The 14,210-nt window shown below is 42.6% G+C and overlaps 1 protein-coding gene, 1 long non-coding RNA gene and 1 pseudogene across 2 annotated transcripts; 2 read left to right on the top strand and 1 right to left on the bottom strand.

The window, feature by feature from the left end:
* The first annotated feature begins 865 nt into the window (after window positions 1–865).
* LOC112641912 (olfactory receptor 12-like) lies at window positions 866–2,249 on the top strand (annotated as a pseudogene).
* An 833-nt stretch (window positions 2,250–3,082) lies between these two features.
* LOC118354771 (uncharacterized) lies at window positions 3,083–6,103 on the bottom strand. Its single transcript, XR_004815846.2, has 3 exons — window positions 4,182–6,103; window positions 3,875–3,968; window positions 3,083–3,768 (listed from the first exon to the last, which is right to left on the bottom strand). It is a non-coding gene; the product is annotated as an uncharacterized LOC118354771 (long non-coding RNA).
* A 6,524-nt stretch (window positions 6,104–12,627) lies between these two features.
* LOC112641925 (olfactory receptor 12-like) lies at window positions 12,628–13,613 on the top strand. The gene has a single exon (XM_025419180.3). It carries the CDS (start codon window positions 12,628–12,630, stop codon window positions 13,546–13,548), a length of 921 nt encoding a protein of 306 aa, XP_025274965.3. The 3' UTR covers window positions 13,549–13,613.
* The last annotated feature ends 597 nt before the right edge of the window (window positions 13,614–14,210 follow it).

The following is a 14,210-nucleotide window of genomic DNA, read 5'->3' on the forward strand; positions in this document are numbered from 1 at the left end:
TACATAATAATTTCCATTTAAAGCTTATTTGTGGGGCAGCCCTGGTGGTCAGTGGTTTGGTGCCACCTTCAGCCCAGTGCATGATCCTGGAGACCTTGGATGGAGTCCACGGCAGGCTCCCTGCATGGAGCCTGCATCTCCCTCTGCCGATGTCTCTGCCTCTCTCTTTGTGTCTCTCATGAAGAAATAAATAAATAAAATCTTTTTAAAAATAATTAAAAAGTTAATTAAATAAAAAAGTAAAGTTGATGTGTGTTAACTCCAAAAACTGAAAGCTCTTTTGTGTTTTCTATTGTTTATGATATTTTAATTTGTTTTGTAGGAACTCCTCAATCTCAAAATTCTGTCTGACATTATTTACACAGAACTTTTATACATAGCAACTTCAGTCCAGCATAATGTGTCTGCCTCTTGAGATATATGTATTTTTGCAAGGTGTGAGAGGCACTGGCACTCAGATCACATCGTAATACACTTTCTTGATTGAAATGGCTAGAAGCTTGGCTGCATAGCTACTCCTGATTTATCTCACTCCTATGATGTATCATGATTGGATGCTATGACCAAACAGAGTCAGCATTAGCTCTGCAAGACAGGCAAAACCTCACTGGTTAGCCACCTAGCCTCTAAGATTCCTCTTCAAAATTGGCTTACATCTCAATGGAAAAGGAAGTTCCCATAATGAAATCCTTATGCCTATTTTTATATCTAATTTTCTTTAATAAATCTTCTGCAATCCAGTAACTCTCTTATACCTTCAATCAGATTTTTTTTCAGTATTTATCTTTTCAAAATAGTCTTCAGCAGGAAGTTTAGCTTGACCCACTTAAACTGCCTATACTGGAGTAGTAATTCCATGGTGAGGGCTGAGGCTCATGCCATCCCACAGTAATGAAACCTCTCCATGGCCACTTTCAAGATTTTGTACTAGAGGGATTTAGGGGTGGTCTGGAGACCCAAGCCATGCTCTTCACTGTGTTCTTGGCCTTGTACATGGTGACTATACTGGGCAACTTCCTCATGATCATCTTTAGCACCCTGGATGCCTGCCTACACTTCCCAATGTATGTCTTCCTCAAGAACCCCTCCTTCGTGGACTTGTGCTACTCATCTGTTATTGCCCCCAATGCACCGGCCAACTACTTCTCCTCATCCAAGGTCATCACCTTTACAGAATGTGCCACCCAGTTTTTCTTTTTATCCCTGGTGGCTACCACTGAATGCTTCCTCCTGGGTGTTATGTCCTACGACCACTTCATGGCCATTTGTAGACCCTTGAGCTACCCTAGCACCATGTGCCAGTCTGGCTGCACTCGCCTGGTGCTGTGCACCTACTGTGGAGGCTGCTTCAACTCTGGTGCAGAGAAGCTTCACATTCAACCTCTCATTCTGCAGCTCCAACTGCATCAACCACGTCCTCTGTGATGTGCCCCTCTGTTCCCGATCGCCTGTGGCAACACGGCCATCAATGAACTTCTCTTGTTTGGCATCTGTGGGCTCATGATTGTGGGTGTGACATATATGGTCCTCATCTCCTATGGTTACATAATAGTGTCCATCCTGAGGATGGGCTCAGGAGCTGGGAGATGCAAGGTCTTCTCCACCTGTGGCTCCCACATGACTGCAATGACCCTCTTTTTTGGGACCGTCTTTGTAATATATACCCAGCCAGGAGCAACTGAGTCCATGGAGCAGGGCAAGGTGGTCTCTGTCTTCTACACGCTGGTCATCCCAGAGCTCAATCCCCTCATCTACAGTCTGCAAAACAAGGATGTGAAGGAGGCTGTGTGGAGGCTGGGCCAGAAACACATGGCCACGTGAAGGATGTGGTGAAGGGAGTCTGAGAGTTCTGGAGGCTAGATGTAGGGGATGGTGTTTGCCAGGACTCAGGTGTTTAAATTTTTAAATAACAGGAAGCAATTTCATTCATGCCAGAGAAATAAGCTTTAGAGGGATGCTGTACCTAAAATCAACAATAATATATTGTTTCTTATAAATTTATTAAAATTGTACATCCTAGGATAAGTGACCTTTTCAGAGTACAATTTTAAAAGTGAGTCTATCGAAAGATGAATGGATAAAGAAGATGTGGTTTATGTATACAATGGAATATTACTCAGCCATTAGAAATGACAAATACCCACCATTTGCTTCAACGTGGATGGAACTGGAGGGTATTATGCTGAGTGAAGTAAGTCAATCAGAGAAGGACAAACATGATATCTTCTCATTCATTTGGGGAATATAAATAACAGTGAAAGGGAGTAGAAGGGAAGGGAGAAGAATTGGGTAGGAGATTACAGAAAGGGAGACAGAACATGAAGACTCCTAAATCTGGGAAGAGAACTAGGGGTGGTGGAAGGGGAGGAGGGTGGAGGGTGGGGGTGAATGGGTGACGGGCACTGAGGGGGGCACTTGATGGGATGAGCTCTGGGTGTTATTCTGTATGTTGGCAAATTGATCACATATAGAAAATAAATTTATTATTAAAAAACTAATAAAAATAAAAGTGAGTCTTCAGTTAGGAAACGACCTGAGGGTTACTGGACAGAAGGTCGTTGGGGCATGGGATAACTGGGAGATGGTCATTAAAATATGCGTGTGATGTGATGAGCAGGGGTGGTTATATGCAACTGATGAATTTCTGAACACCACATTTTAAACAAGATATAGTAATAGTAGGCTAATGAATCATGTTTTAAAAAATGTGCATTCCTAAATAGGCATTCACATAGTGAAATGAGGATGTCCTAATCCCCTTCACAACAGAACACTGAAGACACGGAATGAGAATGTCACTACTTACAAATGTGACAATTGCACAGTATACGGTAAAAAGATTAAAAATGCCAACACGATGTTGGGTGTGATCATATTGATCTAAAAGACAAAAACAAATTGGGACACCTTGGTGGCTCAGTGGTTGAGCATAATGCTCTATCCCTGGTGTCCAGGGATGAAGCCCATGTGGGGGCCCCTGGAGGAGCCTGCTTCTCCATCTGCCTCTATCTCTGCCTCTATCTCTGTATCTCTCATGAATAATAAATACAATTTTAATTTTTTTAAAATTTATTTATGATAGTCACACACACAGAGAGAGAGGCAGAGACACAGGAAGAGGGAGAAGCAGGCTCCATGCACCGGGAGCCCGACGTGGGATTCAATCCCGGGTCTCCAGGATCGCGCCCTAAGGCCAAAGCTAAACCACTGCGCCACCCAGGGATCCTCTAAATACAATTTTAAAAAAAGAAAAAACAATTAAGTAAAAGACACAAGTGCCCCCAGGCCAACATCTCCCCAACAAGTGACGTGTGGAAACCCCAGAACTCCCACAGGGCTGGGACAGTGATTGACGTAAACAGAGGGGCATCCTCACTGCATGCCAACACATTCTAAGTGCTTGAATTTCTCAAACTTATTTTGGTTCCATGATTTAGAAAAGCAACCTCTTCCTGATCCCTCTGCAGGAACAGAAATGTATTCAGGGTGGTCTTCTTCCACTTCTGAGTCAGACTCTGCTGAGGAGCTGCAGGGAGACCAACGGAGATGATCCCAGAGAGGACTGTTTTTTCCTGACAGATCATTTCAGCTCGTAGATAATGATAGAAGGTGAATGGGAAAGGGGTGATGAAATGGCTTTGGGCTCAGGAGTTCACACCTGCCTCCACTGGGAGGACAGTCAACTCAGGGCCACAGCGAGGCTATTAGAGTTTATGATCTTCTTCTGCTCACCCCCTGGGGAGCACAGAAACGTCTGGATTTTGGTGCCTGGACAGGTAGAGGAGGGCAGGTCAGACAAAGCTTGGTGACAGGAGAACCCAGGAGAACCAGGAGTCCCAGAGCACTCCAGAGACCAGAACACAAACAAGCTCACCTAATTGGCCATTCAAGGCTCCAAATCCCAGCCTTGCAGGAGGAGAGACCTTCCCAGCACAGTGACCCCAATGTGCAGGTCCTTGCTCTGCTGCCTGGATGATGCAACAAGACGTGGAAACTGAGGTGAGCTGAGACCCTTCCCTCCCACGAGTCTACCAAGATCAAGGAGTCTACTGAAGACTGAACCTCAGGTATCCACCAGACTACCTGAGTCCCTGAGGGTCCTCCCCTGCCACCTCCCCACTCTCTCTTCATTGCATGGGAGACATTAATGAAGGAAGAAGGGTGAGAGTTCTCCTGCTGACGTCGTCATCATCAGCACGGATGTGGGCCAGGAGCTTGGGAGACCCTGGGAGAGCAGGTGCTGGCTGTGTGATGTTGAACAGTCATGACCCTCACCTGGAAGAAGTAAGGGTCAAGGCAGCCATCCCTCAGGGCTGCCAGGTATGAAGGACACCATGTGTGTAAGGGAGGCTTTAGAGCTAAGGTAGACAGTAAGCACTCAGGGCTTGCCTCAGCAGCTGAAGGGGTGACCCCACTCCTGCCCTGGCCAGCACTGTCTTGGACTTCAGGGTCATTCCAGCTAAAGAGCCCGGTTTTCATTGTAAACAGAGATCACAGCACCAGGCTCCCTCGTGACCTGAAGTGCATTTCTCAGGCTCAAATCAGTAGGTCACCAGAGTACTGAGCACACCCTTCGAAGGGACATGGCCACAGGGATGCAGAAATACTGTAGACCAGGGCCAGCCCTGGGAGCTCATGGCTCTGTAAAAAGGCCGACTTTACAACAAACAGTTCAAATTTGATGGGACACAGGCAGTGAGGGGGGCATGACCAGGCTGCTGATGGCACAAACAGGAAACTGTCACATCAGAGAGTGACAGAGAGCCCATTGGGAGATGAGAGCTGGTCACACACTAAAGTTGGATGGAGGTAGACAGACATCATGACAGATGGCGAGAATCAGAGAATCTCCGAGTATGATGTCCCTGTCTGGAGCTGAGGGTTCCAGTCCCTTTTGGGTTCCTCTCCAGGATCCCTCAGCTGGTGGGGAAGCTGTCACTCATTTGCATTAGGGAGCAATATGACATGAGGGAGGATTTGGTGACTCTGCACAAGGAGCTCTGTTTGGGATACAAAGTAGGGAATGGGCAGGCTAGAGCTCATTATGAAACCATTGCGACCATTCACATGAGACATGAGAAGGGTCTTGAGTTGACAGGTGTGGTGGAGGCAGGGGGTCAATGCAGATTTTCAGGACACAACCCAGGATGATCAGGGGAGAGGGAGACGGGTGTGGTGTGGCTCCTGGTGGTGACCTCCTCCACCTGGACCTGAGCAAGCAGTTTTGAACAGGATGACTTGGGTCCTTGAGGACCAACTGCCTTTGGATATCCAGGCTTTGAGAGTGAGTGACCTGAGCCTGACCTGTGATGAGCAGCTGTTCTCAGGCTGCGGTCCATGGTCAGCATCATGCTGCTTCCTGTTTACGGTTGTCTAGTTCTCCGCCAGGCAACATACCACAACTCACTAGTGCAGCTATGGTCCTAACGCTGCTGAGAACAGCCTCCCTGCGGTCTCCCTGTGCACCTGTGCGCACTTCCAGAGGGAAAGTGAAGACACAGGTGAGGAACAGGGATCCTCCACATCAGTAGAAAATGACAAATGTGTCCTGATTTACACTCCCTTCCAGTGGCTCCCGTCCGCAACACCGCTGGTTACTGCCCCTCTGCTTAGTTTGAGACATTTGGGCGGGTGGGCAGGAGGACGTTTTTAACATGGGAACTTGCTTTCTCCTGATGATTAGCAGGATTATGCACATTTTCAAACGTGTACAGCACATCTGGCTCCTCTCCTCTGTGTGTCACTTCCTTGACTCTCTTTATTATGGATGTTCTCAAACACTCAGACATGGAACTAGAGCAATAATGGATTACCTATTTGCACCAACCAACTTCAATAATTATCAGTCTACAGTTAATCATATCTAATCCCTCTCAACAGTGACTTTAAACACAACTTCAGTTTAACTATTCTCCACAAAGAAATTAATATTATCCTTAATATTATAAAAGTTCCATTTAGTGCTTTAATTGTCCAGATTGGCTCATGTTTCCTTTATACTTTGTTTTGGAACAGGATTCAATAACATCCATCCACTGTTCTCTGATGCCTCTAAAGTCTCTCATTCACTGGCTGCCTGTCCCTCTATTTTCTTTTTTTTTAAATAAATTTATTTTTTATTGGTGTTCAATTTACCAACATACAGAATAACATCCAGTGCTTATCCCGTCACGTGCCCCCCCTCAGTGTCCATCACCCATTCCACCCCCCCGCCCTCCTCCCCTGCCACCACCCGTAGTTCATTTCCCAGTGTTAGGAGTCTTTATGTTCTGTCTCCCTTTCTGATATTTACTACCCATTTCTTCTCCCTTCCCTTCTATTCCCTTTCACTCTTATTTATATTCCCCAAATGAATGAGAAGATATAATGTTTGTCCTTCTCCGATTGACTTATTTCACTTTCAATATTATTACTTCAACCTTTTTATTGAAGAAAACTGGTTTTTTATCCTGCAATGCTTTTCACACACATCACAGGTGTTGCTGATGCTGTCCCTGTAGTGTTGATTAGCATATTGTGTTGCTTCTTACATTCTGGGAAACTGGTAGGTCCTAGAGGCTCAATCTGACTTACAATTGATTTTTGGTAAGAATATTTCATAACTATTGTGTGTACTTCCCCTCTGAGGTCCACCTGGCTGCATCTCTTGATTAATATTAACAGTGGTCATTAATCTTACCTAAACTGGATGTTTCATTAGGGGTTTATAAGATGAGAATACTCATATTCCGTATTTCAATCTTCATTTATTAGTTGCAATATTCTAAGGGAAAAATCCTTAAACAACTCTTCCCAGGCAGCCTGGGTGGCTCAGCAATTTAGCACCACCTTCAGCTCAGGGTGTGATCCTAGAGACCCGTGATCGAGTCCCACGTCGGGGTCTCTGCACGGAGCCTGCTTCTCCTTCTGTCTGTGTCTCTGCCTCTCTCTGTCTATCATGAATAAATAAATAAAATGTTTACAAATAAGAATTGAGAAATGGGTGGGAAATATCAGAAATGGAGACAGAACATGAGAGACACCTAACTCTGAGAAACGAACTAGGGGTGGTGGAAGGGGAGGAGGGCAGGGGGAGGGTGTGACTGGGTGGCGGGCACTGAGGGGGGCACTTGACGGGATGAGCACTGGGTGTTATTCTGTATGCTGGCAAATTGAACACCAATAAAAAATATTTTTATTATTAAAAAAATAAGAATTAAAAAAATAAACAATTATTTCCCCACTGTGAGGGTCATTGTGTGGATTCCCTCAGCATCATCCTCCAAAGGAAGACAATGAAGGGGTTTTCTTCTTCAATATTATGAACTCATGTATTTTTAGAATGGTTGATGTGCTTCAATTAAATTCTCTCAGTTTAAAATGCTGGTGAATATTCTAGAGTCTTGTCCATTATGCATTATTTTTAATATTTTTTAATAATAAAATATTATTCGGCCCCTGGTTGAGTATCGCTGATGTGTGAGTTCATTTCTGTATTGTGATTCCATTCCTTTGGTCTATGTCTATCCTTGCGCAAGCACAACACTGTTCTGCTTCAAAGTCAGTTTTTAAGTCAGGAAGTGCTAGCCCTCCTACTTTGTCCTTTTCAAATATTGTTTCAGCTATTTAGGGTCAATTCTGAAAACAAAACAAAACAAAACAAACAACCCCCCCTGCATAAAAAAACAGGGAATTGGAATTTCCATAGGATTACATTGAATCCGTACATAAATATGGGGAGTACTACATCTTGACATTAGTAAGCCTTCCAGTCCATGATCATGGGATATCTTTACATTTATGTAGGTCTTCTTTCATTTCTTCTAGCAATGCTCTTGTACTCTTCCTGTATCTACTAAGATGATCATGTAGTTTTTTCCCCTTAATTCCATTTGTATGGTGTATTACATTGAGTGACTTTTGTGTATTGACCTGTCTTTGCACTCCTGGGATAACTCTCACTTGGTTATGCTGTAGAATCCCTGTGAAGTTCTGCTGGATTTAGTTTACTTGGACTTGGATAAGGATTCTTATATCCATAGTCATTACATTTTGATACGTAGCTTCATTTCCTTGCAACAACTTTGACTCCGTTTAGTGTGAAAACAAAACAGGCATTATGGAATGAATTAAGAAGTGTTTTCTCCATTGAAAGATGAATGAAGAAAGTCGATGGTATTTTGATAGGGATTGCATTAAACGTGTAAATTGCTCTGGGTAACATTGACATTTTCACAGTATTAATTCTGCCAATCCATGAGCATGGAATATTTTTCCATCTCTTTGTGTCTTCCTCAATTTCTTTCAGAAGTGTTCTATAGTTTTTAGGGTATAGATCCTTTACCTCTTTGGTGAGGTTTATTCCTAGGTATCTTATGCTTTTGGGTGCAATTGTAAACGGGATTGACTCCTTAATTTCTCTTTCTTCAGTCTCATTGTTAGTGTATAGAAATGCCACTGACTTCTGGGCACTGATTTTGTATCCTGCCACGCTGCCAAATTGCTGTATAAGTTCTAGCAATCTTGGCGTGGAGTCTTTTGGGTTTTCTATGTAGAGTATCATGTCATCTGCGAAGAGGGAGAGTTTGACTCCTTCTTTGCCAATTTGAATGCCTTTAATGTCTTTTTGTTGTCTGACTGCTGAGGCTAGGACTTCCAGTACTATGTTGAATAGCAGTGGTGAGAGTGGACATCCCTGTCTTGTTCCTGATCTTAGGGGAAAGGCTCCCAGTGCTTCCCCATTGAGAATGATATTTGCTGTGGGCTTTTCATAGATGGCTTTTAAGATGTCGAGGAATGTTCCCTCTATCCCTACACTCTGAAGAGTTTTGATCAGGAATGGATGCTGTATTTTGTCAAATGCTTTCTCTGCATCTATTGAGAGGATCATATGGTTCTTGGTTTTTCTTTTGCTGATATGATGAATCACATTGATTGTTCTACGAGTGTTGAAGCAGCCTTGTGTCCAGGGATAAATCCTACTTGGTCATGGTGAATAATTTTCTTAATATACCGTTGGATCCTATTGGCTAGTATCTTGTTGAGAATTTTTGCATCCATGTTCATCAAGGATATTGGTCTACAATTCTCCTTTTTGGTGGGGTCTTTGTCTGATTTTGGAATTAAGGTGATGCTGGCCTCATAGAATGAATTTGGAAGTACTCAATCTCTTTCTATATTTCCAAACAGCTTTAGTAGAATAGGTATGGTTTCTTCTTTAAACGTTTGATAGAATTCTCCTGGGAAGCCATCTGGCCCTGGACTTTTGTGTCTTGGGAGGTTTTTGATAACTGCTTCAATTTCCTCCCTGGTTATTGGCCTGTTCAGGTTTTCTATTTCTTCCTGTTCCAGTTTTGGTAGTTTGTGGCTTTCCAGGAATGCGTCCATTTCTTCTAGATTGCCTAATTTATTGGCGTATAGCTGTTCATAATATGTTTTTAAAACCGTTTGTATTTCCTTGGTGTTGGTAGTGATCTCTCCTTTCTCATTCATGATTTTATTAATTTGAGTCTTCTCTCTCTTCTTTTTAATAAGGCTGGTTTATCTATCTGATTAATTCTTTCAAAGAACCAACTCCTGGTTCGGTTGATCTGTTCCACAGTTCTTCTGGTCTCGATTTAGTTGAGTTCTGCTTGAATCTTTATTAACTCTCTTCTTCTGCTGGGTGTAGGATCTATTTGCTGTTTTTTCTCTAGCTCCTTTATGTGTAAGGTTAGCTTTTGTATTTGAGTTCTTTCCAGTTTTTGAATGGATGCTTGTAGGACTGCTTTTGCTGCATCCCAAAGATTTTGAATGGTTGTATCTTCATTCTCATTAGTTTCCACGAATCTTTTTAATTCTTCCTTAATTTCCTGATTGACCCTTTCACCTTTTAGCAGGATGGTCCTTAACCTCCACGTGTTTGAGGTCTTTCCAAACTTCTTGTTGTGATTTAGTTCTAAGTTCAAGGCATTATGGTCTGAGAATATGCAGGGGACGATCCCAATCTTTTGGTATTGGTTCAGGCCTGATTTGTTACCCAGTATGTGGTCTATTCTGGAGAAAGTTCCATGTGCACTTGAGAAGAATGTGTATTCAGTTGAGTTTGGATGTAAAGTTCTGTAGATATCTGTGAAATCCATCTGGTCCAGTGTATCATTTAAAGCTCTCGTTTCTTTGAAGATGTTGTGCTTAGAAGACCTATCGAGTATAGAAAGAGCTAGATTGAAGTCACCAAGTATAAGTGTATTATTATCTAAGTATTTCTTCACTTTGGTTATTAATTGATTGATATATTTGGCAGCTCCCACATTCGGGGCATATATATTGAGGATTGTTACGTCCTCTTGTTGGATAGATCCTTTAAGTATGATATAGTGTCCCTCTTCATCTCTCACTACAGTCTTCGGGGTAAATTTTAGTTTATCTGATATAACGATGGCTACCCCTGCTTTCTTTAGAGGACCATTTAAATGGTAAATGGTTCTCCAACCTTTTATTTTCAGGCTGTAGGTGTCCTTCTGTCTAAAATGAGTCTCTTGTAGACAGCAAATAGATGGTTTCTGCTTTTTTATCCAGTCTGAAACCCTGCGCCTTTTGACGGGGTCATTAAGCCCGTTCACGTTCAGAGTTACTATTGAAAGGTATGAGTTTAGTGAAAAAAAAAAGAAAGATGAATGGATAAAGAAGCTGTGGTCTATGTATACAATGGAATATTCCTCAGCCATTAGAAATGACAAATACCCACTATTTGCTTCGACATGGATGGAACTGGAGGGTATTATGCTGAGTGAAATAAGTCAATCAGAGTAGGACAAACATTATATGGTCTCATTCATTCAGGGAATATAAAAAATAGTAAAAGGGTGAAAGGGAATAAAGGTGAAAGGAAAGAAAATGAGTGAAAATATCAGTGAGGGTGACAAAACTTGAGAGACTCCTCACTGGGAACAAACAAGGGGTAGTGGAAAGGATGGTGGGAAGGGGGTTGGGGTGACTGGGTGATGAGCACTGAAGGGGGCATTTGGTGGGATGAGGACTGGGTGTTATGCTATATGTTGGCAAATTGAACTTCAATAAAAAAATAAAAAGGAAAAGAAAAAAGAAGCGTTTCCTCCTATCTACTTTTTAGACTTTGAGCATACTTGTGTTAATTCTGTATTCGCTGATAAAAGTCACCACTGAAACCATCTAGTCCTGATCTTTTTTTTGTTAGAAATGTTTTTTGACTTGTGATTCATTCTGTTATATGTCTGCTCAGATTATATATTTCTCGAGTCAGTTATGTTTTATTTTACAAAAGAAAATTTTCTTATAAATTTATTTTTTATGGATATGGATGTCCCTATATATTTTAACTCAAACCCTCATTCCTGACTTTTCTATCCTTTTGTCTCTCAATATCTCACTCTAAATACTTTCTACTGATCTGTATTCTAGTTCACAAATTTTCTCCTTAGCTATTTCTACTCTGTGAAGTACATTCATTGAGTTCCTAACTTTAGCTACTGTACTTCCAAAAAGTTACATATTAGTCTCTTCATTGTTTGTTCATTTGGCTATAATTCTTAGTCTGAACGTTTCGTTTACACATAATAACTTTAGAGTTGGTGTGTCAACTCCAAAATCAAGAACCTCTTTGAGTTTTTCTATTGTTTCTGAATTTTTAATCCATATTGCAGGAACTCTTCAATTTTAAAATTCTGTCTGCCAGTATTGACACAAAACATTTATAGATATACAATGGAATATTACTCAGTCATTAGAAATGACAAATACCCACCATTTGCTTCAACGTGGATGGAACTAGAGGGTATTATGCTGAGTGAAGTAAGTCAATCAGAGAAGGACAAACATTATATATTCTCATTCATTTGGGGAATATAAATAATAGTGAAAGGGAATATAAGGGAAGGGAGAAGAAGTGTGTGGGAAATATCAGAAAGGGAGATAGAACATAAAGACTCCTAACTCGGGAAAACAAACTAGGGGTGGTGGAAGGGGAGGAGGGAGGGGCGTGGGAGTGAATGGGTGATGGGTACGGAGGGGGGCACTTGACGGGATGAGCACTGGGTGTTATTCTGTATGTTGGCAAATTGAACACCAATAAAAAATAAATTTATTATAAAAAAACATTTATAGATAACACCTGTGGTCTAGGATGATGTGTCTTCCTCTTGAGATATGCTTATTTTTGCAAAGTGTCAGAGGCGCTAGCACTCAGTTCACATATTAATACAGTTTCAGGGATTGAAATGGTCAGGAGCTGAGCTGCATACCTACTCCTGATTTATCTCACTCCTATGGTGCATCTAGCATCGTCCCTGGTAACCAACCACTGTAGCAGGAATTCCACACAACAGTCAAATCCTCACTGATAACCACCTGCCCTCACAGATTCTTCTGCAAAATGGGCTTATGTAACAAGGAGAAATAAGCTCTCAGTAATGAAATCTGAGGGCCTATGTGTTTATCTTGAAATTTTTAAAATAATTCTTCACTAACCCATTAACTCTCTTTTACCTTCAATCAGATTTTGGTTTTGTTATCTTTTCTAAATTATCTTCAGCAGAAGTTTAGCTTGACCTACTTAATCTGCTAATACTGGAGGTGTAATTCCCGTGGTGAGGACTGAGGTTCATGCCATCCCACAGTAATGGAAACCTCTCCATGGCCTACTTTCAAGATTTTGTGCTGGAAGGATTTGGAGGTGGCCTTGAGACCCAGGCCCTGCTCTTTGCTGTGTTCCTGGCCCTGTATATGGTGACTGTACTGGGCAACATTCTCATGATCATTGTTATCACCCTGGATGCCCGCCTGCACTCCCCAATGTACTTCTTCCTCAAGAACCTCTCCTTTGTGGACTTGTGCTACTCATCTGTGATCGCCCCAAATGCACTGGCCAACTTCTTCTCCTCGTCCAAGGTCATCACCTTTGCAGGATGTGCCATCCAGTTTTTCTTTTTATCTCTGCTGGCCACAACAGAAGGCTTCCTCCTGGGTGTTATGGCCTATGACCGCTTCATGGCCATCTGTAGCCCCTTGCGCTACCCCATCACCATGTGCCAGTCTGCCTGCACTCGCCTGGTGCTGGGCGCCTACTGTGGAGGCTGCTTCAACTCTGTTGTGCAGACCAGCTTCACATTCCACCTCCCATTCTGCAGCTCCAACCGCATCAACCACTTCTTCTGTGATGTACCCCCTCTGCTCCAGATCGCCTGTGGCAACACGGCCATCAATGAACTTCTCATGTTTGGCATTTGTGGGTTCATGATTGTGGGTGTGACATTTGTGATTCTCATCTCCTATGGCTACATCACAGTGACCATCCTGAGGATGCGCTCGGGAGCTGGGAGACGCAAGATCTTCTCCACCTGTGGCTCCCACATGACTGCAGTGACCCTCTTTTTTGGGACTCTCTTTGTTATGTACGCCCAGCCAGGAGCAATTGAGTCCATGGAGCAGGGCAAGGTGGTCTCTGTCTTCTACACGCTGGTCATCCCAATGCTCAATCCCCTCATCTACAGTCTGCGAAACAAGGATGTGAAGGAGGCCTTGTGGAGGCTGGGCCAGAAACACGTGACCATGTGATGAAGTGTGTCCCGAATACTTGATGGAGTATATGGAGGTTCCCCAGGTGGGGTGGAGGAGTTATTATTTAGCAGACATAAACTTCTGTCAACAAGAGCGAACACTTTAGTAATGTGCTGTACATGTACCTACAATCAATAATGATATACTGTTCCCTTAAAAATATTAAGCAGTAGATCTCAGGTTAAGTGCCCTCTTCAGAATAAAGTTTTAAAATGATTCTTCTATATAGGAAACAAACTGAGGGTTTCTGGAGGGGAGGGTGTGGGTAACTGGATAATGGGCAACAAGGTGGGCTTATGACGCGATGAGCACCTAGTGTCACACGCAACTGATGATTTATTGAAAACTACATCTGAAATTACTGCTATAGTGTATGTTAGCTTACCAAATTAATTTTACAAATGTACAATCCTAAACAGCCATTCACAGATTGAAATGAGAAAGTCTTGGTCCCGCACACAATGGAACACTGAGACCCTGAAAGAGAATGTCACTGTTGTAGAACGTGAGGATTACACAGTATTTGATAAAAGATTAAAAATTCAGACCTGCTGTGGGTGTGGTCATATATCTGTAATGGAAAAACAAGTTAAATGAAATACAATGCACCCTCAGGCCTCCTCCTCCCCAAAGATGCAGAAGTAGAAACCCCAAATCTC

The sequence above is a fragment of the Canis lupus genome, chromosome 25, assembly GCF_003254725.2.
Source record: "Canis lupus dingo isolate Sandy chromosome 25, ASM325472v2, whole genome shotgun sequence".
Taxonomy (NCBI): domain Eukaryota; kingdom Metazoa; phylum Chordata; class Mammalia; order Carnivora; family Canidae; genus Canis; species Canis lupus.

Excerpts from the sequence above, each read along its gene's own strand:
- LOC112641925 (XM_025419180.3), top strand. The coding sequence starts at position 12,628 with ATGGCCTACTTTCAAGATTTTGTGCTGGAAGGATTTGGAGGTGGCCTT.